At 57.7% G+C, this 24,229-nt stretch overlaps 1 protein-coding gene across 3 annotated transcripts in view; it reads right to left on the bottom strand.

Moving 5' to 3' along the window:
- Positions 1-24,229, bottom strand: part of FBLN2 (fibulin 2) — an 83,815-nt gene that overhangs the window by 11,816 nt on the left and 47,770 nt on the right. For 2 of the 3 annotated variants that reach the window (XM_012752456.3, XM_012752455.3), the window contains 8 exons: positions 18,354-18,465; positions 17,115-17,244; positions 13,464-13,644; positions 9,284-9,493; positions 8,556-8,669; positions 7,836-7,937; positions 4,449-4,589; positions 27-161 (listed from right to left, as the gene is read on the bottom strand). In XM_012752456.3, the coding sequence (XP_012607910.1) occupies positions 27-161; positions 4,449-4,589; positions 7,836-7,937; positions 8,556-8,669; positions 9,284-9,493; positions 13,464-13,644; positions 17,115-17,244; positions 18,354-18,465 (1,125 nt within the window). The remainder of the gene's footprint in view (positions 1-26; positions 162-4,448; positions 4,590-7,835; positions 7,938-8,555; positions 8,670-9,283; positions 9,494-13,463; positions 13,645-17,114; positions 17,245-18,353; positions 18,466-24,229) is intronic. The other variant, XM_012752457.3, reaches the window with a different exon arrangement.

Raw genomic sequence — 24,229 nt, 5'->3', positions numbered from 1 at the left:
GGCTGGGCCTCCGTGGCCCCTCTCACCTTCGCACTGGCCATCCTTGAGGGCATAGCCCGGCTCACAGGTGAGTGCCTTATAGCAGTGGAAGGAGCCCAGCGTGTTCACGCAGTGCTCGCCCCGGCTGCAGGTATGCAGGTCTGTCACACACTCGTTGATGTCTGCAGGGAGAGAGGCGCTCAGAGCCTGCGGACGTTCCAGGGACCGTGGCTGAGTGCAGTCATGGGACCTCCGGCCATCAACCGGGGGGACGCCCTGCCCGCAAGGTGCTCGCCATCCAGAGATGGGGTTGATGTCCCCTGGCCACACATCCCTTCATTCAACAAAGACTCACGGAGCACCTGCGCTATGCGCCAAGCACCGTTCTTGGTGCCGGGACACCTCGGTGAACAAGACACACAGGAACCCTGCCCTGGGGAGCAGGCCCGCAGGGGAGGAGGCAGGACAGACAGACACGTGAGCAGACGTCAGCAGGCGGCCGTGACTGCTATGGACGAAACCCAGTCAGAGGAAGCAAAGGAGAACAGCCCAGGTGCAGCGGCGTGTGCCTGATTTTAAAGTAGATTCTCAGAGAAGAGGACATTTGAGCAAGGATGAAGAGGTGACAGAACGAGCCACACAGACAGTCCAGGCCATGGGGACAGGGATGCGAGGGCCCTGGGAAGGAAGCCTGCCAGGCAGGTTCAGGGCCAGCCAGGAGGCAAGTCTGGCTGCGGGGAAGAGAAAGGAGAAGAGGGTGAACAGGAAGGACGGTGGGAGCCAAAGAGGGTTCTGAGCAGAGGAGGCACTGGTCTGACTTACTTTGAGCAGGGTGCCCTGGCGGGGCTGGGGAATATACTCTGGGGTGAGGATCCAGGGAGGAAATTTGGGGATGCAGACCACCATCCGTGGAGGTGCAGAAAGGTGGCCGTATTCTGGGAGTACTGTGCAGGTAGAACCCACAGACCCACCCATGGATGAGATCAAGGTGAGAGACAACGAGGAGCCGGAGCTTTTAGCTGAGCAGCCGGACAGGTGGCAGTGCCAGCGCCTGGGACAGCGGCGTGGAGGAGCAGGCTTGCAGGGGGAGGCAGGGAGCCTTCCTGGCCATGTAAGTTTTAGAGTCAAGAGGAGACACGCCTCTGAGTTCACACAGGCTTCCAAGTGCAGTGGTCAGGTGGCTGCGGGCACCTTGGGAGAGGGCACCGGAGACTCACTCTGGGGAGACTCGAGGGATAAGCAGCCGGGGAAGGCGGAGGCCAGCAAAGGACAGGGGGAAAGAGCAGCAGGGATACTGGAGGAGAACCACGGATGTCACTAACCCCAAAACCAGCCCAGGGCCAGAGCTGAGAAGACGTGGAGGAATTTCCTGCCCCCTGGTGCTTCCTCTGGCAGGGAGGTGCATCTTCGCTCTGCTCATCCATTCACTACACATACTCAGCCAGCACTTACGCTGTGCCAGCCTTCTGCGGCCCAGCGGCTGTGTTGGCCCCAGTCCCAGCCCTTGAGGGCAGGACAGACAGATGGGAGGGAATGCTCAGGGCACAGAACTGTCCACGCTAGTTCTGGACCATCAAATTTGCTTCTCAGGGCTGGTGACATTTGAGCTGAACCTCCAAGGACAACTAGGGTACCCGGTGGAGAGGTGGGGGCAAGGCCATAGGGAAAAAACCAAATGGCACACAGGCCAGGCAGACCTGGATTTGGGCAAAGCTGGGGAGGAAGGAAGGGGAGGGTGCCGGGCCATCGGTTCCCAAGGAAGGCTTGGCTGGGCAAGATAAAGACTTGGCATTTCCAGGCTGGATTAGCAGAAGGAGACCGTTCCCAGGAGCCGGCAATGCCACAGCAGGGAGCCTCCCAGAGCCTGGTGGGACGGCAGTAACAAGTGCAGCAGCCAGCACTTACTGAGGCTCACTAGGGGTCAGCAGTTTTTAGGACGCCACCCTGCTGTGCAGGAAAGGACAGCCCATTGCACAGAAGAGGAAACAGGCATCCCAGAAGTGACGTGACTGAACCAAAGTCAAACAGGTGCCCTCCCCACCATCCAAGCACCACTGCAGCCTGCTGCCGGTGGGCCTCAGTCAGGGATGCTTCCCTCCCATCTTCCTGCAGCCGGCCCACATGAGCACTCTCCTCTGAGCCTAAGGCAGTCCTCAAAGCACAGGGCACAAGAGGCAAACGGTAGAGCATACGAGAGTCCCTGGCAGAGGTCACACCCAATACTGTCCCACTCAGTTAGCCTCCAGTGATGGGGAGCTCACCATCTCTGCAGGTTGCCTCCGCATAACACACTTGTAGAAGCACAGTACCAACATGCACAGGCTAGCAAGTTCTTTACTCGGACTAACGCATTTAATCTCCACAATGACCCTTTGAGGCAGGTACTATTATCTCATTTACAGATGAGGAAGCTGAAGCTTGGAGAGTTTAGCTGACTTGTTTAAGGTCTTATGACGAGAAAGTGAAGAGCTAGGAGTTGCAGCCAGGCAGTCTGGCTGCCAAGGCCACACCCTTCATCCCAGCACAGGCCTTACCTGCCAGGCTACCAGCCTTGGTTAATAAACACGCCCGGAGCGAACAAATGCACTAGATGCTTGTAGGGCTGAACGATGATGGAATGACCGCGTGAGCAGAGGAAGCGGAGGCTGAAGAGGAGGCACCGATGAGTGTGAGGGGGATGAAGACAGGGGCGTGGATGCAGGAATGCTGACGTGGCGCATAAACTTTGCTAAATGGAATGTGCCCTTGCTCTTTTATTCCCACAGCCCACTTTCCAGCTGCCTGAGGACCCCCTCAGGAACCAGGGAGCCTGCACACTCAGGCATGGCGAAAGGGAAGGGCGTCCTGGCTGGGGTCTCAGGGGCCTTGGGTGATCCGCCTGCCCACACACATGCACACACACATGCACACACATGTGTGCACAAACACATGCATGCACACAAGCACACATGTGCACGCACATACGTGCACACATGCACACACACGCACACAAGCACACGCACACGCACACACGGGCACACATACACACATGCACGCGCTCGCACACGCATGCACACATACGTGCACACACATACGAACACATGCACACACATGCCCACACACACACACACAGACCCGCCCTGGGCGGGAAGTGCTGCCCAGCCCCAGCAAGCAGGTTTAGGAGGCACGTGCTGTGCCGGCGGCTGCAGGCCTGGGGCAAACATGCCCGCAGCACTGCTCAGCCCAGCACGGTGGGCCCATGTGCCCAGCAGCGGAGGGTGAGGAAAGGGACATGTCCAGGCTGGACAAGGTCCCCAAGCACAGAGAAGACAGACAGGGCTCTGGTCGCGTGCCCCGAATGCGCTCTGCACTGTTCCTACCTCCACACCTGTGCTCCAGCTGGCCCTCCACCCCGTGCCCTTCCCGACCTTCCAGTCCTGTCTGTCCTTAGAGGCCAGTGCAAGTCCACCTTCTCCAGAAAGCACGTCCACATGCCGCTGGCTAGACCGCCCTCTCTCTGCTTGTGTCTCCGTTCCAGTCACCACAGTCTGTCGCAAGTCCCTGCTACTCTATCTCTACCTGGGACCTTGGCGGGAAGGAGGCCAAGACTGCGGTCTCCTCTGAGGCCAGGACTGCGGTCTCCTCTGAAACATCAGATGCTTGGACGCGTGAGCGCACGCAGCCCCCCTCCTGCCGCCCACAGAACACTCCCGGAGCCCTGGCCCCAGCCCACACGGGCCCAGAGACACAGGAGGGAAGGACAGAGCACGCACTGGCCCTGGCCACGTGCAGGCCAGGGCGCTGGGGACCAGCCTTGGCCTCTCCTCCGGCCCGCAGTCACAGGGCGGGACCGGCTCAACGAGGAGAGCTCAGAACTCAGGGCCACACAGCAAACGAATGCCAAGCGGGTGGCAAGGCAGGGTCTGCCAGGTCCCAGCATCTGTCCGTTTGCCTCCGGAGGGGACTCTGGATGCGTCTAGTGTCTACAGTCTAAGCAGCTGACCTGACATGCTCAGCGTGCCCCAGGCTCTGCGTCACATAACCTCGCAGGAGGGGCAACAGCCTCCTGTCACAGGCGAGTAAACCATGCTAGCAGAAGACAAGTCGATCACCTGAAGCTGCAGGGTTGGGGGTCCTGCTTGGAGCCCAGGCCTCCTACCCCCAGACCCCACACGCGTCGGCCTGCTGCCAGCACGCCTCACCTCCTCGTTTCCCTCGGCCCAGGACGGGCCAGTGCCCCAACAGGACACACATTCTGAGCTTCCTGGCTCACACGCACGTCCCTCGGAAAGCAGCTTCCCAGTGGAGCTGGCAGACAAGTGGGACAGGACACGAGGACAGGAGGGCATGACACGGAGCACGGGTGCCAGCTGTGCTGAGCGCTCACATGCAAAGGGCAGGCCCTTTAGCATGTGGCCGCAGTGTGGCGGGCTTGGCGTGGAGCAGAGCAGAGAGCCGTGGCGGGGCGGCAGGCGGGGACTCCGGCTTACCCACGCACTTCCTGTGCGCGTTGAGGATAAAGCCCTCGGCACAGAGCACTGTGTGGTTGACACAGTAGAAGGATCCCAGGGTGTTCACACAGAACTGTCGCCGGCTACAATCGTGAGCACCCATTAGGCACTCGTCTCGGTCTAGTGGCAGCCGAAGAAGGAAAAACAGAAGGGCCATTAGAGGGGCGTGGCCTGCCACAGAGCATCCAGTGAGGGGGACGCCAAGACCCGAAAGGCAGGGCTGCCCAGGGCCTCCCAGCCCGCCTGTGGTACAGCGGGACTTTGGGCCCAGGTCTGAGGGTGCAGACAGGTGGTGAGGTGAGACTCAGAGAGGGTGTGCAGCCTGCTCACAGTCACACAGAAGGGTGCGGCCGGAGGCTGTCTCCCACGCACACGTCCGGACCCCACATCCACAGGCAGCCCAGGGAACCACCTCACTGGAGGGGGTGAGACCCAGGTGTTTAGGGGCCAGGCCAGCAACATAAAGCGGGAAAGGGCCAGGGGGGGCTCTAAGGGCACTGCAGGCCTGTGCTCTGCCCACAGGGGATAGGGGTGTGGCCCCTCGTAGGCGGTTTTACAAGTTTTAAGAGAAACTCAAAATCTGGAAATGTTTTTACAGTTCTTTAGCTTATGACATCAGCGACGCGCGTGGTTAAGTCAAACACAGGGAGCGGAGCAGGGCTCCCCGCAGAGCAGGCTCCCCTCCGACGCCCGTGCAGCCTCTGGCTGGCCCCATGGTGGTCACTGCCGGGGCCCGGGGGCCAGGAGGCCTGCAGAGGCGCCTCCCAGGGCTGGGCTCAAAAGCATCCTGATCCAGAAGAGGTGCAGGCCTCTGTCTTCAGGGCCCAGGAGATGGGGCGGAGGGAAAACGGAGGACACAGGCCAGGAGACCGCCCCGCCCTCTGAGAGAGAGGCCTGCCGCTGCGCCACGCAGCGTGGAGGGCCAGTCTGCTGTCCGCTGGGGCCCACAGGATGCGGTCCCTCCACACCCAGATGGTCTCGGGTGCGGCTGGACGTGGGATTTCAGCTTCTGGCAGGGTTGTGTGTGTTCTCCCAGACAGACTTGACTCTGCTACCCCCAGATAGCCACCCGAGTCTCATCTCCTAAACTTGACCTTGAACTGATGCATTTTCTAGACTCTGAACGCCGTCTGTACTGCCTCCACATACGAGGAGGTGAGGTCTAGAGACCTCTCAGGTTTGTTCTTCAGACATCATTCGCTGTAGGAGCCAACCCCACGGGTGTGGGGCCAATGCCCCTATTCTCCAGCAGGAAGTCCCACCCACAGGCCCCCCCATTCTCCAGCAGGAAGTCCCACCCACAGGCCCCCCCCATTCTCCAGCAGGAAGTCCCACCCACAGGCCCCCCCATTCTCCAGCAGGAAGTCCCACCCACAGGCCCCCCCATTCTCCAGCAGAATTCCCGCCCACAGGCCCCCCATTCTCCAGCAGGAAGTCCCACCCACAGCCCCCCCATTCTCCAGCAGGAATTCCCGCCCACAGCCCCCCAATTCTCCAGCAGAATTCCCGCCCACAGGCCCCCCATTCTCCAGCAGGAAGTCCCGCCCACAGCCCCACCATTCTCCAGCAGGAAGTCCCGCCCACAGCCCCACCATTCTCCAGCAGAATTCCCGCCCACAGGCCCCCCCATTCTCCAGCAGAATTCCCGCCCACAGGCCCCCCCATTCTCCAGCAGGAAGTCCCGCCCACAGCCCCCCCATTCTCCAGCAGAAGTCCCGCCCACAGGCCCCCCCATTCTCCAGCAGGAAGTCCCACCCACAGGTCCCCCCATTCTCCAGCAGAAGTCCCGCCCACAGGCCCCCCCATTCTCCAGCAGGAAGTCCCGCCCACAGGTCCCCCCATTCTCCAGCAGAAGTCCCGCCCACAGGTCCCCCCATTCTCCAGCAGAAGTCCCGCCCACAGGCCCCCCATTCTCCAGAAGTCCCACCCACAGGTCCCCCCATTCTCCAGCAGAAGTCCCGCCCACAGGTCCCCCCATTCTCCAGCAGGAAGTCCTCCCCACAGCGCCCCCATTCTCCCGCAGAATTCCCGCCCACAGGCCCCCCCATTCTCCAGCAGAAGTCCCGCCCACAGGTCCCCCCATTCTCCAGCAGGAAGTCCTCCCCACAGCCCCCCCATTCTCCAGCAGAAGTCCCGCCCACAGGTCCCCCCATTCTCCAGCAGAAGTCCCGCCCACAGGCCCCCCCATTCTCCAGCAGAATTCCCGCCCACAGGCCCCCCCATTCTCCAGCAGAAGTCCCGCCCACAGGCCCCCCCATTCTCCAGCAGAAGTCCCGCCCACAGGTCCCCCCATTCTCCAGCAGAATTCCCGCCCACAGGCCCCCCATTCTCCAGCAGGAAGTCCCGCCCACAGATCCCCCCATTCTCCAGCAGAAGTCCCGCCCACAGGCCCCCCATTCTCCAGCAGGAAGTCCAGCCCACAGGCCCCCCCATTCTCCAGCAGAATTCCCGCCCACAGGCCCCCCATTCTCCAGCAGGAAGTCCCGCCCACAGATCCCCCCATTCTCCAGCAGAAGTCCCGCCCACAGGCCCCCATTCTCCAGCAGGAAGTCCAGCCCACAGGCCCCCATTCTCCAGCAGGAAGTCCAGCCCACAGGCCCCCATTCTCCAGCAGGAAGTCCAGCCCACAGGCCTGCTGCGAGAACACCGGGCGTAGGCAGGGCTGCGCGGTGCGAGGGATGTGCTCTGCTTGAGCAGCGGAGGCAGCTGGTTAACTGTCACCAGTGTCCACTCCCCTGCTTGGCTTTCATGACAGACCCAGCCAAAGGTTGCTACACTCCAGCCTCCCTCCCACCGCCCACTGGGGACACTTCTGGTGCTGCCCTTAAAACAATCAGGCACCACTTCCCTCTCTCCTTTTCTCCACTCAGGGCTTGAACGTGGACATGCAGCCACAAACCAGCTTCAGCCACTCCGACCACGACACAAGGCAAGGTGCTGTCCGCGGACCAGCAGCATCAACATCACCAGGACCTTGTCAGAGATACGAATTCTCAGGCCCCACCCAGACCCGCTGGACCTGGATCCAGGGATTCAGTGGACATCCCTGCTGCGCCCAGGTCTCCAGGTGGCTTGGACGCACACACCAGGTTGAGAACCCGCTCCAGGCAGCACAGAGCAACGGACAGAAGAGCCTGGCCCTGGGCCCTCGCAGCAGCGCTGCGGGCCACCCTGGGCGCAGGTGCACACCTCTCGGCGACCCGAGAGGAGCCACTGCTCACGCCGCTCTCCTGAGGTCTTCATCGCAGCAGCCGAACGCGTTCCCTCAGGAACTTGGCAAGTTGCAGGTCCTAGCCAGCTCCCCGGGGCCTCACCCCCAGGCCAGCTCCGGCTGGCACCGGTGGGCAGACGGCCCGAAGCACTCACCTTCACAGGACACACCGTCCGCCATGATGGCATAGCCAGGAAAGCAGGAGCAGGTGGCTGAGCCCCCAGCGACGCTGCACACCTGCTTGCAGGGCCCATTGTCTGGAGGAAACCACACAGAAGTCAGGGAGCCCCAGGCCGCGGCCCCGGCGCACACCGGCTGGTCCCCAGCTCTGGCAAGGAGACTGGAGACAAGGAAGCCCATTCCTGCGCCTCTCCGCAGCTTCCCACAGCACGGCGCCTCCAGACCAGCTGGTGGCCGGGAGGGTGTTCTGGGTCTGCTTCCGCCCCCACTCAGATCCGAGCCCGTGCCTCAAGTGACAGTGACGACAGTGGGATGGGACGGAGGAGAAGGAAGAGAAAGAAGGCAGGGAGGCAGGGAAGGAGAAAAGGGATGGGATGAGGGGAGAAGGAGGAAAAGAACTTTCCAGGCATCACTGAACACAGCCTCCACGACTGCTCAGGAAACGAGGCCTCATTATCTCGATTTGACAGGAACAGAGGCAGAATGCAGTCAGCCGCTTGCTTGGGGCCGCACACAGGCCCCACGCCCCTCCTCCGCTACACTCAAAGCTCCTCACTCAGCCTCAGGCAGGCGAGCCCCACCAACCCCCAAAGCAGAAGCACCCCCTCCGGCAGGGGCCATCTCGCACCCTCCCAGCACCGCGAAGCTCGCCCCTGGCCCGGAGCCCTGTGCGGAGACGCCACCCCTCTGCTCACCTTTGCAGGTGTTGGGCTGCGGCAGCGGCAGCGGGATGGTATTGGGGGCCACTTGGGCGAATTCCGACTGCAGTGCCGGCTCCTGTGTGGCCTCCGGCTGTGAGGGGTCGTGATCTGTCATGGGCAGAGCAGACGGGGGGATGGGAGGGCTCATAGCTTCAGCCAGGCCTCAGGCACTAACAGGCACAGGCCCTTCTCACACCTGGGCACGCGGCTGGCACTGACATTCCATCTCCTACCCCATTTAGCAGGAGAGGAAACTGAGGTTCAGGTGCAGATATACCTTAGGCAAGATCAACCTCCGCTACTCAGGGCAGATGGGGTAGAGGGAAAGGAGGCAGGAAGGAAAGGGAAAGAGGAGAAGGATGTCTAGACTGAAAGCAAATCAATTCCCTGGACAGCTTGCTGGGCGAACACCCTCCTGGACCACCACCAGCCCAGCACCGGGGACACAGCCAGGGTTTGGCGAGAGCCTCTGTGGCCTGAGCCCACCCCTGAGCTCAAATCTATGGCAGGGCACTGGGGCCCAGTCCCTGCAGATGGAGCTACAGGAGGGAAGCCTGTCTGCCCAGCCTCACAAATCCCTATCACCAGTGGCCTTTGGCTCCTGCAGGTTCTAATGGGTGGTGTGGCAGGAGGCGACAGACTCCATGGTACACACCCAAGGAATGCCATGCTGCATGGGCAAGATCAGCCTTGCCCACAGCCCCTGCCATCAGGGCCCTTACCTGGGCGGCAGGTGCGGCCATCATCCTGCAGCGAGAAGCCAGGAAAGCAGGCACAACGGTAAGAGCCCACGGTGTTGATGCAGAGGTGCTGGCACAGCTCCCCTGGGAGGAGCAGGCACTCGTCCTGGTCATCACCTGGCAGGCTGTTGGGCAGCTCAGCCTCTGTGCCCAGCGACAGGGCCTCTCGGGCTGCCACCTCCGCCTCTGAAACTACGGCAGGGGTTAGCACTCAAGACGGCCAACTTGGCCAGAGGCTGTGGCTGAGACCACAGGCTTTGGGAAACTGTTACAGGTCCTCATGAGGACCCCTGTGTACCCAGAAGAGAGAAAAGATGGCTGGATGGATGGACGGATGGATGGATCAATGGATGAATGGACAGATGGGTGGATGGATGGATGGATGGATGGATGGATGGATGGATGGGTAGATAGGTAGGTGGACGGATGTAAAGATGGGTGGGTGGACAGATGAACAGATGGACAGATGGAAGGGTGGATGGATGAGTGGATGGGTGGGTTGATGGAGGGATGGATGGATGGATGGATGGATGGATGGATGGATGGATCAGTGAATAAACATATGGGTAGATGGATGGGTGAGTAGACGGATGGGTGGATGGGTGGACAGATGGTAGGTGGATCAGAGGGTGAGTGGATGGACAGACAAACAGATGAACAGACAGATTGACAAGTGGCTAGATGGATGGGCAGATGAATGGATGGAAGGATGGGTGAATGAATGAACAGACTTCCAGCAATAAGAGTGAACCCACCAGAGCTGGCTCCAAGTCTTCCTCAGAGTCCCCTGCAATAGGACAGCGACAGGCCCACAGAGAAGCTCTTGCTAAATGTGAAACTTGATTCAGACCCCTGACCTCAGTGACATCAGGGAGGACCTTCCCTAGCAACAGGAAGGGCCCCAAACCTAGGTTCCATCCAATCAGATCTAAATGCCAACCTGGGCCTTCCCTGGCTGGGTCACCTTGGAGAGCACTAGGTCTTTCTGTGCCTCCAGATTCTGGGATAAACCCGCCTTCAGGGGCTGCAGTGGGGAGCAGGTGAAAGTGGGAGAGAAGGCTCCTAAGGCTGAGCTGGCTTGGGAAGCTCTCTGTACAGCAGTGTGGGAAAAGCACACAACCTAGACTTCAGGGGGAGGCCTACAGCCCCCTCAAGCTCCATGTCAGCCCAGGGCCTCCACCCTTCCCACCAAACTCAGGCAGCTGAGCCCCCCGAGAGAGCAATTGCATGAAGTCACATCTGAGGAACGTGTTTCATATGGAGGGTGTTTACATTAAGCTGCAGTGCAATCAACCCTGGCTGGCGCCTGCAGGCAAGGCAGTGATGGCCGGTAGTCTGGCCCTACAGAGACGCTGCACTGCAGGTGGGCAGTGGATGGAGTTGGGCCCAGGGCTGTTCTAAGTATGCTGCAGGCTGGGCAGCAACTCCAGGACACAGGCTTGGCTCACGCTCCTCAGTGCATTCCTCACTGGAGTGGGGGACATGTATCTCAGGCTCTGGACCCTCCCCATCCTCCCACCCTTTGACCCCTGAAGCCAGACTTCCTCCTAAACCCTACCTTGAACCAGACTCTTCTGGGTACTAACCTGGTCTTCACACTAGTACTAAGCCAATGCCCTTAGGCCAACCTCAGCAAGTGGTGCTTCCTTGGGCTGAACTTGGCTGCTGTACCACACTGGGGTGGTGAGGCTGGTCGGCCCATCTATCTTGGTTAATCTGCTCTGGCCTAGTCCAACCTCCATACACAAGCCCCTGCCTCACCCTGAGGGGAGATCCAGGTACCTGCTCCTCCATCTGTACCCCACAGGTGTGAGCTCCTCCCCTGAGGGTTCCTCAGCCCATAGCCTGTGGACAGGTGGGATTCCTGCCATCTTGCATTATAGTGACAGAGACCTGGGTTGACTCAAACCAAGGCTGACTAGGTCTGGGTGAAACTCAGGGCAGCAGGAAGCCCAGGACAGAAATGAGAGCCATCAGAGCCAAGGTGTCCAGTCCTGGCTGTGCCAAAGAGCTTGTGTGTGCCTGGGGCAAGGTCCTGCCCTTCTCTGGGCTTCAGCTTCCTCCTCTGACCTGCTAAAACATGGCTAAGTCACTCTGTCAGGCACTGCCTAAGCCCTTGACAAGCATCGCATCATTCATCCTCACATTGAACGGGATGAAGAGTACAACTGTTTGACAGATGCAACAATGATGGCTCGGATAAGGGCTGTGACATCACCCAGGTGAGTGGAGGAGCTGGGCTTCCAACCAGGTGGGCCTGACTCCAGAGGCCATGAGTTTAACCTTAATTCTAGGACCACTTCTAGGGCTTTACCGCCCATTCTATGAAGGTCCCAGGACAGACCCACAGGGGGTCTGTCCCCTGATGGTCCACAGGGACAGAGAAAAAAACTGGGCTGGTGGTTCTGGAACCTTCCTGGGCATCTTGCCCCAGCCAGTCAAGGCAGAACATGTGGACACCCACAAAAAGGGCCTGTCAGGGCGTTCACTGCACCAGCCCAGGCTGCCGAGGCTCACCTGCAGAAAGGACGCTCACTGGGACGCCCTTGTCGGGCTCCTGCAGGCTCACTGGGCACAGAGAAGGCTAATGGCCACAGGCCCAGAAGATAGCCCTGGCCGGAGGCATAGGCACTAGACACAGCAGCTGGGACAGTGGCCACAGTACAAGCAGGGAAGAAGAAGAAGACACTAGGGACGCTGAGGGCTGGAAGCTCCAGGATGTGGCCCAAGCTGACTCAAGCTCCAGGTTCTGCACTGACACCGAAGGCTCAGTGGGGCTTTGGTTCCCACACACGCTGCCTATGGCTGCTCAGGGACAGGCTCTGGGCAGTGGCACAGAGAGGCCACAGCCTGGTCAGCCCTGGAAGGGCTCAGGATCTAGCAGTGAAGGGGTGGCCACCAAGCAACCCCGTCATTCATTGAATTAATGAAGAGCCACCTCTTAGTGACTCTTCTGGGCCAGGTACTAGGAAGATAGAGATAAAAAGACAGTTCCACCTGAAGGGGATCTTCAGGTAAGTACAGGAAATGCTTATTAATGCAATATCTGTACATGGGTAGACTGCACCCTGGGGAAACAAGAATGGCACAGGTGAGAGGGATGAAGGATGGATGGACAGAAGGCAGGGTGAGTGAGTGAGTGGATAAGTGAAAGGCTTGCTGGCTCAGCTTGTGAGTGAATACATGAGCAGATGGAAAGACAAAGGATGGATAGATGGATGAGTGAACAGGTGGATGAGAGGGTAGGTGGGTGGATGGATGGATGGTTAAATGGATAGATGGATAAATGGATGGATGGGTGAGTGAATGGGTGGATCAGTGAATAGGTAGGTAGGTGGGTGGGTGGGTGGGTGGGTGGATGGATGGATGGATGGATGAGTGGGTAGGTGGGTAGATGGATGGATGAGTGGGTAGGTGAGTGGATGGATGGATGGATGAATAGAAGGAAGGATGGATGGATAGACAGATGAATGGATGGGTGGATGAATGAATGGGTGGATGAGTGGGTAGGTGGGTAGATGGATGAGTGGGTAGGTCAGTGGATGGACGGATGGATAGATGGATGGATGGGTGAATGGATAGATGGGTGGATGGGTAGATAAATGGATAGACAGATGAATGGATGGATGGATGAGTGAATAGGTAGATGAGTGGGTAGGTAGGTGGATGGATGGGTGGGTGGGTGGGTGGATGGATGGATGGATGGATGGATGGATGGATGGATGGATGGATAAATCGATGGATGAGTGAATGGGTAGATGAGTGGGTGGGTAGACGGATGGATGGATGGATGGATAGATGGATAGATAGATGATGGGATGGGGATGAGTGAATGGATAGAGAGAGAAAGAGGACTGAGTGTAGAGGGTGGGTCAATGGATGGATGGATGGCTGGATAAAAAGCAGATGGGGAAGAAGATGTCTGGATGTGTGGGTGGACAAAGAGAGTGGACTGCAGAAGGCTGATGGGCAGCAGTTGGTGGTCATGTGGGTGGAGTGGATGGTACATAGGAAACTGAATGAGATCACCATCTTGGAAATAATGGAGCAGAGACCATACAACACTGTGCCTCAAGCCACAGATGACAACAGGGCCCTCACAGAAGGCCAGAGGTCACCCAGCCTTGGCCCCATATGCCCAGGCAGGGAGGGCAGCACCCACCTCTCCGTGGTGCAGCTGCGGGCTGCGGAGGCTGGCGGACCTCAGGCACGATGAGGGGCTCCTCACCCTCACAGCAGGAAAGCATGACATGGTTGCATGGGTAGCCCAGGTTGGGGTTGGACGCACATGGCTGGCCCTCAGCCCGCACGCGGAGGCCCAGGCCACAGCAGGCACAGCATTGCTGGAAAGAGACACGGCCATCGCTGTCCCTGGGTCCTCGAAGCCCACGCGCCTCAGCAGGCTCCCAGCGCACAGCCTGGGGCCAGGCTCAGCAAGGGGCTGGTGAATGGGGAAAAATTAACCATAGTCTTAGCCCTTTGGCAGCATCTGTAGCAGAGGGGTTGTCTGCCTCCATTTCCCAGGTCTGGCACAGGGTAGGGTCAATGTAAGGTTTTTGAAATAAATAATAAATAGCCTTTTGTGGAAGACACTATAAATTAACCTCCAGCCACATCCATTACCCCCCCATCTTTATCACAGACCCCAATTCTATCCAGGTTGGCTGAAAGACAGCATTTCCCAGGGGCCCTTTCAATTAGAGATAGATCCACTTGGTGGAGCTCTCAGGAGAGCTTTTAACTGGAGCTGATGCTACTTGGAAGTACATCTGTTTTGTTCTCTCCCTTCCTCTTTGGAGTACATAAGTAATGGCTGGAGCTTTAGCAGCCATCTTGGGCTATGAAGAGACCCTGAAGGTGGAAGCTACAAGCTAAAGATGATAAACAGAGAAACAGAAGCCTGGGTCTCTGGGAGACGCCTGTCCCGTCCCAGAACACACACACAAAGTTAAATTTTATGTGATTATTTTAAAGTACAGTGGTAGACTAGTTGCAATGATAGCCCCAATTATTCACTCTTCTTTGTGTTCACTGCCTTTGCAGCCATGCTGCGGTTGGCATTGACTAACTGACACTGCAGCTGCTCCTTTAAAGGAGTCAGTGCACTTCCAGCCTCTTGGCTGTGCCCACTTGTTTGACCAGTAGCATGAGGTAGACACACAGCATGCCAGTTTTTAGCCTAGGCCTTAAAAGGCCTTAAGCACTTCCATTTCCTTTCTTGGAGCCCTGCACAGCCGCTAACTGAATAAGCCCATGCTCGCTGCTAGGGCTGAGAGGCTGCACGGGGCAGGCATGAGTCGTCCCAGATGGTGCTATCCTGTCGTCCAGCCCCAGTGGAGCCATCGGCAGAGAGCAGCCACGTAAGCCCAGCCAGGGTCAGCTGGGCATGGCTCACGTCAGAAGTGCTCACTCAGCAGGCCATAGGTCCATGCACCAAGCCAGAAATAAGCCACCAAGTTTTGGATGCAGTGTACCGAGCACAGCTAACTGACACTGTAGGCTTGCGTCTCTCGATGCTGAACACTCCCACTTATTGAAGGCTACCACATACTTTAAAAATACTTAGTTTGTATGATCTCTGACCCTCACAGCCACCCACAAGACATGGACTATTATCCCACCTTACAGATGGAGAAGCTGAGGCCCAGAAGAGAGAACTGGCCAGGGTCAAACATAAAGACAGAATGGGGACTCTAAACTGGCCTATCAACAAGGTCCTCTCACCAATACCAGTTGTTCCTAGGAAAAATTAACCCCAACGTGACAAAAATTGAAGTCAAAATTCTCTCCTAAATGCTGCCACCATCCAGAGGCCTCTGTCACTGTCACCCTGGCTTGACAGGCGGGCTTCTTTACCGCCTCCCTGCTCTCCCCAGGTGGAGGCAGCCCCTCTGCGATGTCTCGCGCACCGCCCGTTCCTGCCCTGGCTTGCCCTCGCCCCACGCGGCCAGGCAGCTCTCGGCCCCGTCTGTGTGCCCCTCCTCATGTTCAGTGGGGCGCTGGACCGCGCAGGAAAAAGGCTGTACTTCCTAGTCTGCCTTGCAGCCAGGCGTGGCCACCACACTCAGCTCTAGCCAACGAGACCTAAGCAGAAGGACAGTCGTCCCTCGAAGAAGGGCCCACGTTCACAGTGGCATTATTCACAGTGGCCAAAAGATGAAAAAAGTCTAGTGTCCGTGGCGGATGCATGGACAAACAAATGTGGTCTATCCACACAATGGAGCATTATTCAGCCTTAAAAAGAAAGGAAATTCTGACACGTGCTACAATATGGATGAACTTGAGGGCATTTTGCTAATAAGCACAAAAGGACAAATACTGTACAGATAGACTTAAATGAGGTCCCTAAAGAAGTCACACCCATAAAGACAGAAAGTAGGATGGCAGTCAGTAGGGGCCAGGGGAGGAGGGAATGAGGGGTGAGTGAGTGACGGGGACAGAGTCCCAGCCCGGGACGGTGAACAGGCTCCGAGGTGGGGTGGTGCTGCACAGTGTGATCGCTAAAGCCACTGAACGAGGCATGTAAAAATGGTTAAGATCGTCAATTTTATATCATGTGTATTTTACCAGGATCAAAAACAATTACGAGAAGGGAAGCTCTTCTGTGCCCTCCTCCTCCCTCTGCCTGGGACTCGAGTGGCTGTCTCGGGCCGCGAGGCGGCAGCCTGAGCTGGCAGAGCGACAGGCGGCTGCCGCCCGCCCGAGGGGCCGCTCGCACCTCTCCCCCGGGCTTGCCGCCTCTGGCACACGAGAGCAAGCCAACGTTCTAGGGTGTTCTCTGTGTAGGCCCGAGGCCAGCGTGAGCTCTAGCACACAATCTGGTCTTCTGTAAACCCTCCCCGGCCCGTGGGCTCTCCACTGAGAGACCAAAGTCCTCAGAGTAACACCTACGGTCCTTCCTGTTCCGGCCAAGGACTCGGGCGGCCCGTGCCCACTGCTGCCAGGCCTGCTGGGCCACGCCCACCCTCACATGTCCTCGCCTCCCTGCCTGAGCTCAGTGCCCAGAACACCCTCCTCTCTGCCCAGTGCTGCCGGGAGGTCCTACCCCGCCCGATCCCGCTGCCCGCACAGGAGAAGCAGCCTCAGTGACCAGTCCCCCGATTGCTGGGGGAAGATGTCCCTTCAAAATCCTCCCTAGCGTCTGCCTCACTCTGAATCAAACCTCCCGACGACGGACAGGCTCTGCCCATCACCTCCCGGCCCCCGCGCCGGCTGCCCCAGCCCCGCGGCCCCACCCCAGGCACGCAGGCCCTGCCACTCCTGGGAGGCGCCATGCAGGCGAGCCCCGAAGGGCCCTGCGCTTGCTGCCCTGCCTGGAAGGCGTCGCCACAGACCTTCCCACAGGTTTCACAGGGCTCCCCACCCCCAGGGCCTGGCACAGAGGTTCCCTTCTCGGGAGGCCGTCCCCCCACTGTCCGTGAAAACTCCAGCACTCCCGGCCGGACACTGCTCACCCCTCCTCTCTAGTATTTCCTCCGTAGCAGGATCAGCTGCCACCCCGCCACACACTAACACGCCCCCCCGATCGTCTGTCTTCCCGACTGGAAAGGAAGGTGACCTGTGCTGCTCGCTGCTGCAGCCCTGATGCCCACAACGGGGCCCAGGGCACACACCGGAGCTAAACACACTCAGTGAATTAATCCGTCAGTGTGATAACCGATAATGGCTTCTGTGCAGATGAAGAGTTCCCCCTGCCAGGTGTGAGTGTCAGTCCCCACGAGGAGCCCGCAGGGGAGCCCAACCCTTCAGGGCTCGGAGACCTTCAGGCCCAGCCAGCCTGCCTGCCCCCCGTGAACCCCGTGGTGGGGCTTGCCTTGTGCAGGGAGACGCCGCAGGTGTCGCTGTCCTCGGGCCCGCAGGCCTCGCCTTCCTTGGCCCCCAGGACGCCAGCCATGCAGCTCTTCTCCTGCAGGTAGGACACGCAGCAGTGCCTCTGGGCGGTCCTGCAACGGAGGGCGCAGCTCAGCCCCCAGCACCCGCCCACCCCCTCGGGAAGCCCCCACCACAGTCCTCAGCCAGTGGTGGCCAGTGCTGGGGGCACAGCTGGCACGAGCCCTGCAGAGTCACACGGATTTCGTTTCTTGGCTTCACCGAGAAGACTCAGGCCTGGGTCCCACCGGACTGTGAGGAAGAGGGGCTGGCTTCAGAGCCCCCACCTGGGCTGAGGATAGGGACATCCAAGCCCACAAAAGGCTGGGCAGTCGGCCTGGAGGGGCAGCCTGCAGACCCCTGGTCGCTGCCTGCTGATCTCTGCAGGGCCACCCCAGGCAGAGGTGGCTGCAGGGCAGCAGCACGGGGAGCAGAGCCAGGACAGGAGGGCAAGGCCATGGGAGCAGGGCCCAGCCCCGCACGAGGAGGGCGCGTCCCCGTGAGGCCACCCAGCGGCAGAACTACTGGCCGTGTGGCAGCGAGCACCACAAAAGGGATCCAAGCGCACACTAGGACTGCGCGGCCAGAGCCCGGGCCTTGGGACGGCATGTGCTCTGAGCCCGGAGCAGCCCCAAACCGCAGGGACGGCAGAAAGGAAGAGAAAGGACGTGATTAGAATATAGATCTTTCCAAAAGAGGTAGTGTGGGTGGACATTAGAAAACGTGGGGTCTAATCCTAGCCATGCTGCCGGCGAGCTGTGTGGCTGTGGGAGAGTCATGCCACCTCCCTGAACCGTAGGCTCCTAATTTGGAAAAATGAGGAGGCTGCATAAAATAGTGTCCCTGGAGAAAAGAAGGGGTGAACAGCTGACCGAGATCGCTCCTGGGCCTGGCAAAGCAGGGGCATGGGGGTGAATAATTCTTTCACCAAGAACACTAGTGTCAGAAGAGACGACAAGCACAGGTGACAGAGGAGGAGAGTGAGCGGCCGCCCTTTTGGAGGTCAGTCTCTCCAGCCCTGGAGAAAGCCTGGCCAGATGCCCACAGCAGCCACATCCAGTCGCCTGGCAGCAGGCAAAGCACATGCTCACCCTGCGCAACCCAGGCTGGGGTCCAAGGCAAGCAGGGTCTCGAGAAGGCGCGTGCGTGGGCAGCTCTGCCGGCTCCAGGGCGCCCGCCTTACCTGCACACGTCACCCTCAGTGCCACTCTCGGGGATCTCCAGGCACTCGTCATTGTCAATGGCCCACTGCTGTCCTGCTGCACAGCACGTCTCGATCAGGTCCCTGGTGGAGCCTGGGGGTGGCAACAGAAGGCACAGTCACCACCTAGGGGAGGCGTGTGGTTCCGAGGAATCCAGGGTCACCAAGCAGATGACACCGGTGCCTGTCCAGAATCCCTCACTGGGCAAGTAAACCTACCCACCACTGGTGCTGTGCATGTTGGCTGCTCACAGCTTCTTTGGAGAAGCTGCGCCCTCCCCATGGGGCCTGGGGCTGGGTGAGCACAGCCAGTGACAGACTAGCATGCGGCTGTACGCCTGGCCCCAGTCTCAGAGAGGACAGCCCCGTGGGGCCTCTCGCACTGCAGAGCACCCACGGGATCAGACCACGTGAGGACCCCAGCTCTGTCCGGCTGTCAGCCCTCACCCCTCGGTTTCTCCCGAGAGTCTCCCCAAATGAACCACCACATATACAAGAAAACCCAGCTCCCCAACTGCTTCCAAGGCGCCAAGGCAGGGCAAGGGGCAAGAAAGCAGCAGCAGCAGCAAGAGAAATCCACAACCATCCAGAAAAGCTAATGGAAGAAAGTCAAGGCTGGCCACACAGCTGAGCCCAGAACAGCAGGGCTGTCCCACCTCTGCCACCCCAGGACTGCAGGGCCAGCCCTCCTGGGCCTCCTCAATGCAAAGACCATGACAATGAAGGCCTCTGCTGATGATCCACCTCCACTTGATGAATCCTAAATATATTTCCTCTTCCTTATGATTTTCTTATTAACATTCTCTTTCTCTAGCTTGCTTTAGTGTAACAATACAGTCTATGATGTCTGTATCTATAAAATATGTGTTTGAGCTATCAGCAAGGCTTCCAGTCAACCGCAGACTATCAGTAGTTAAATAAGAACCATAATAACAGAAGTTACACGTAGACTACATGGTGCTCAGAGATCAACTATATTTGTGAGTGGGGAGGGTGGGTGGAGTCACATATAGGGGAGAACTTCTTAAAACTCAGAGGCACAGATTCTAGGTTAAGGAAAGTGATGAGTCTGACTACTTCAAAATTCAAATTCTGTATAACAACTCCATGGCCAAATATAATGGACTGCTAACAGATTAGGAGTCATTGCTAGAATGTCTAAAACAGACAAGGAATTGCCATCTATAAAATATAACAAACTCTTGAAAAGCAAAAACAATAAAAAGAACTCCAAGGTAAAATGTCTGCTAAACTGGAAAAATGAGAAAGAGTGAAAATGCCACACACGGCTGGGCACCCCGTGTCCTGGGGCAGGAGTGAAGACCGGAGTGGCAGCAGGAGGGGCGCGGCCCACTCACACAGCCAGGCACGTGCCTCGCCAGGACCCGAAGTTCCGCTCCTGGTGTAGACGCCAGGGACGCCTCGCGCTGGCTGGCAACCCACCAAGGGCAGGGGTGCCCATGTCAGGGTTACGTGCAGAAGGAGGTCGGGCAGCCTCGGTGCCCAGCCTGGGGAAGTAGGTGAGGAAAATTGGGGGCCATCCCACATGGAGGACTCCAAATATCAGAAACCAAAGACTAGATGTACACACAGCAACGTGAGCAGGACACACAGACACACAGCAACATGGGGCCAGACATGTGGGCACACAGCGACTTAGAACTGGACACAGGCACACAGCAACACAGAGGAACACAGAACACAGCACGGGGTGGGGGAAGGAAGAAACTGACTGAGATATATTATACAAATTTTAAATGCTGCACACAAAATAGCAATACATATTTTGTAAGAACACATGAAAACAAAATATCCAGCACAGACTAGACAGATGAGAGCTGTGGATGGCGGGTGGCGTGGTAGGTAGGAAGGGAGTAATAAAGGACAAATAGAGGATAAAAGGGAATCAAATATATACATAAAGAAGAGAGGCCTTGCGAAGAGGGCAACAGAACTTCACCAGGAAATGAGGAACCTAACTAGCCCAAGCATTTGCCCCTGAGGTATGAAAATGACATTTCTAAGTGGAGCTCTTGCAGGATGCACCTGCCAGGAGCCAGCAGGGCCTGGAACGAGCACCTGTGAGCCTGCGGGCCCAGGTCGGCATCTCAGCGCCGCCACTGCCTGCCGCTCTCCTCCCTGACCACTCGCGCCCTTCTCCGCCTGAGGACTGAATGGCTGCACCGGTGCTCAAGCCCACGGGACCTCGGAACGTCCTTGAGCAAGTCACATAGCCTGGCCGAGCTGAGGAGCGATGCCCCGAGGAATGCTGCCCACAAGGATCATGGGCTCCTCTGCTCCGTGGCAGGGCAAGCGTCTACCCACATGCCCCTCTGTAACAGGGACAGTGAGCTTCGACAGCAGCCTGCTAATGTTCTTCTCTAAGGAACCAGAGCGAATGAAAAGAGTTCTTGAAAACCAGTGTCCACCAGAAACAAGCAGCAAACATCAGCCTCCAAGGGGAAACAGCAGACACCCCCACGAAGCTTTAACAGGACAAAAACGCACACTGACAATGCTACTGTTTAGTGTTGTCTTAGAATACTAGTAAAGGCAGTAAAATAAGAAAAAAGGGCAGGAGAAATAATAGAAAGAAATAGTCATTATTTGCAGATGTTATAGTTTCATCTTTCTAGAAAATCCAAGAAAATCAAAACTAAGTATTAAAATAAATATTTATTAACAATTATAATAATATGATGGTCAAAAACAAAGTCAACATACTTCAATCAGTGGCTTTCCTATACACCAGTAACAACTCAACAGGGAAGTCAGTAGGAAAAAATCCCATTCAAAAGAGAAACAAACCTAGAGACCACAATGGACACGCTTGGTCTGCATGAAGACGAAAATGTGACCGTCTGGCGGACCTAACAGTCTACCGTATTTGAAATACACACCACATGTCCGGATGGGAGACTCAATACAATAAAGATATCAATTCTCCTCAACGTAATTGACAACTTCAATGCAATCTCAATCAAAGCAAAGGCATAATTGTCACAGAATTTGCCAAGCAGATTCTAAAATTCACCCAAAAAAAGAAATACTTAAGAACACCCAAGAAAATTTCTGAAAAAGAAGAACAAAGAAGGTAGGCTTATCTCTGATAGTATCAAAACACACTTTAAAGTTCTAATGATAGAAACTAAGAAACAAGGACATCAGTAAAACAGAACTTGTTCCATATGGGAATTTAGCATACGAATCAGGATGCATTTGAACTCAGCAAGGAAAGGATTTAATATATGAAGTTGGGACCACCTTACACCATAGACAAAGATAAATTCCAAATCTATAAAGGCAGTATTAGAAGAAACCCTAAGAAAACAATGTTAAGATAAAGACAGCCTTCTTCAGAAATAAAATCCACAAGCAAAAATGAAAACCTTAATACAACAGGCCACACGAAAGCACGGAGTATCTGTGCGGACAAAGCCGGCACGCCGACAGCCCGCTGCTTCCCGCCTCGCCTCTCGCCTCCAGACCTCCTCACAGCAGCGAGTGCCGCGCCAGGCCCGCTCGCTCCTGAGCTTGCTTTTCAGCTGTTTCCTCCTTTGCGCCGTCAGCTGCCAGGCGGTAGGGCACTCCCCTACCTGTTCACAGACACACCCTCCCAGCGCCCGGCAGCAGGGGTGTTCCATGAGCGTTTGCTGCGTGAACCCATGAGACCTGGGCACCCAGGAACTGCCGTGTCGGGCAGGACTGGCGCTCAGCGCCTCCATGTCACACAGCACAGACAGGCCTGGCCCAGGGCTTGGGCGTGGGTGCCAGGCAAGGCCTGCCTCCTCCTCCTCCCCGGATGCCACAGTCAGGACTTGAATCTCTGTGGCCACTGATGCCGCTATTCAATGCTTTGTCCCCTCTTGTTACACTCTGGGCATGTGAGAGTCTCCCCTTACTTAAATACTTCTGGTGATGGGGAGCTCACTCCACTGAGGCAGTCTGCCCCTTTCCTGCACAGTCCAGACTCACAGCATTCTGCTTTTGTAGGACGTTTCTCTCCTCCCTAAGCCTTGCCCAGGGCTGCCTTACAGAGTGTGGGAGACTACAACAGATCTCTGGGTCTTAGCCAGGCGTGAGAGGGATGCCCAACAGAAACAGCTGAGACATACCAAGTGCTAATAGAGAGCAAGGCACGGGTCCAGGCACTTGGGTGCTCACAGCTAAGAGCGAGGACTGTTGTCACTCCTGTTTTGCAGATGATGTGGGGAATTAGAAGTCCCAAGCCTCAAACAACCTCTTCCCTTCCCCACTGCAGACCTCAGCCTCCCCATATGTGTCACACAGGCAACTTGATGCAGCTGATCCTGAAGCTCCTCTCTGTGCCTCTGGCCACTGCCAGCCTGAGCGGTAGCTCTGCTTTCGTGCGGGCTGAATGGCATCCTCTTCCTGCTCCTCCTCGATCAGATGCCAGGTTTCAGCCTGGGCCTGGCAGGCTTCCCACCCCAGCCGTCCCCACCCTGGCTTCCTTCCTTTTTAAACAAAGGGGCTCAGGAGCTCTGACCCTTACGCTGGGAGGGCCACCCACTTGCAGCAGATGAAATGGGTACCAGGGCTAATCGTGACATTGCCAGGGACCATCCTAAACTTGGGCGGCACAGCCACGCAGAGCCCAGCGAGATGGGCAGCTCTCATCTCTGCATGCAGAGAGCCGCGCCTCCCCAGCCCAGCCCAGAGGCCCCTCCTGCAGTCTCCTCCCTGGGCGCGCCTCGCAGGCCCCCAGCCTCGCATGTGTGAGTCTCTGCAGCCTTTCAAGCTCCTGAGCACCAGCCTTTCAGAGCGTCAGCGCCTGGCCTCTTCTTGTCCCCACCACACCCTGCTGATCCCCCATCTCCGAGCTCACAGTGCCACGCTCACCCGTCCCACCCCAGTCCCTTACACTTCGGAGCCACCACGGCCAAAAGCTGCTCAGCTCCCGATTCTCCCCAAGCCACCCTCCCAGGTCTTCTCAGTGCCCACAAAGGGCCCCACCGGGGTCCGGACACTCCCAGGCCAACCCCCATGCCCTGCCTCCCTCATCCAATCCACCCCCCAAAGGCCCCCTCCAAAGTGCTTCCCAGTCCACCCGCCTCTCCCTCTCTCTGCCACCACCCCTTGGCCTCCCTGTTCCCCTCTGTCCTCCTCCAACCATCACCCAGACGGCGCCAGAAGGATGTGCACAAACCCAAGTCAGATTGGGCAGGAGGCCACGCCTGCACCGGGTGGTCTCCACTGCTGTACCAAGCCCTGCATGGTGTGGCCCTGCTGGCCTCCCCACCTTGGCTCCTTCCTCTGACCTGGGCTCTCTCTCTACCCACTGAACTCCGCAGGCCCGTTTCTGCCCCAGGACCTTTGCACTTGCTATCCTGCCTGCAAGCCCTCTTCCCCTGTGCCCTGCCCCACCCTACTCTGTATAGGGCTGGCTGCTTCCCTTTCGGGGGGCCTCATCTCCTCAGAGAGGGTCTTCCTGACCTGTGCATCTAAACTCACCTCCACTCAGCCCTCATCACATCACCCCGCTCAGTCTCCCTCACAATGCCCTGGCCTTCCGCAGCCCTGAGCACAGACCCCACTGGAAAGCCCACAGACAAAGTTCCTCTCCCTGGTGTGACAACCTTCCCTGGGCCTTCACAACCCAGCCCAGACTCACCTCCCAGCCACACACACCTTTGCTTGCAGCCACGCCTTAGCACACGCTGTTCCATGTTGGGAATTCCCTTCCTGACCTTGTCCAATTGGCAAGTCCAACTACCATCCTTAACAAGCCAATCAAATGTGACTCTCTGCTCTCTGTCCACCGGGCCCCGCCAGCCCCACCCCACCCAGGCAGGATGTAGCGCCCTTCTCTGGCCCCATTCACACACTCCTCCCTGTCA

Source organism: Microcebus murinus, chromosome 21 (assembly GCF_040939455.1).
Source record: "Microcebus murinus isolate Inina chromosome 21, M.murinus_Inina_mat1.0, whole genome shotgun sequence".
Taxonomy (NCBI): domain Eukaryota; kingdom Metazoa; phylum Chordata; class Mammalia; order Primates; family Cheirogaleidae; genus Microcebus; species Microcebus murinus.
The sequence above is the reverse complement of the archived record's forward strand: the minus strand, read 5'-3'. Positions and strand labels throughout refer to the sequence as shown.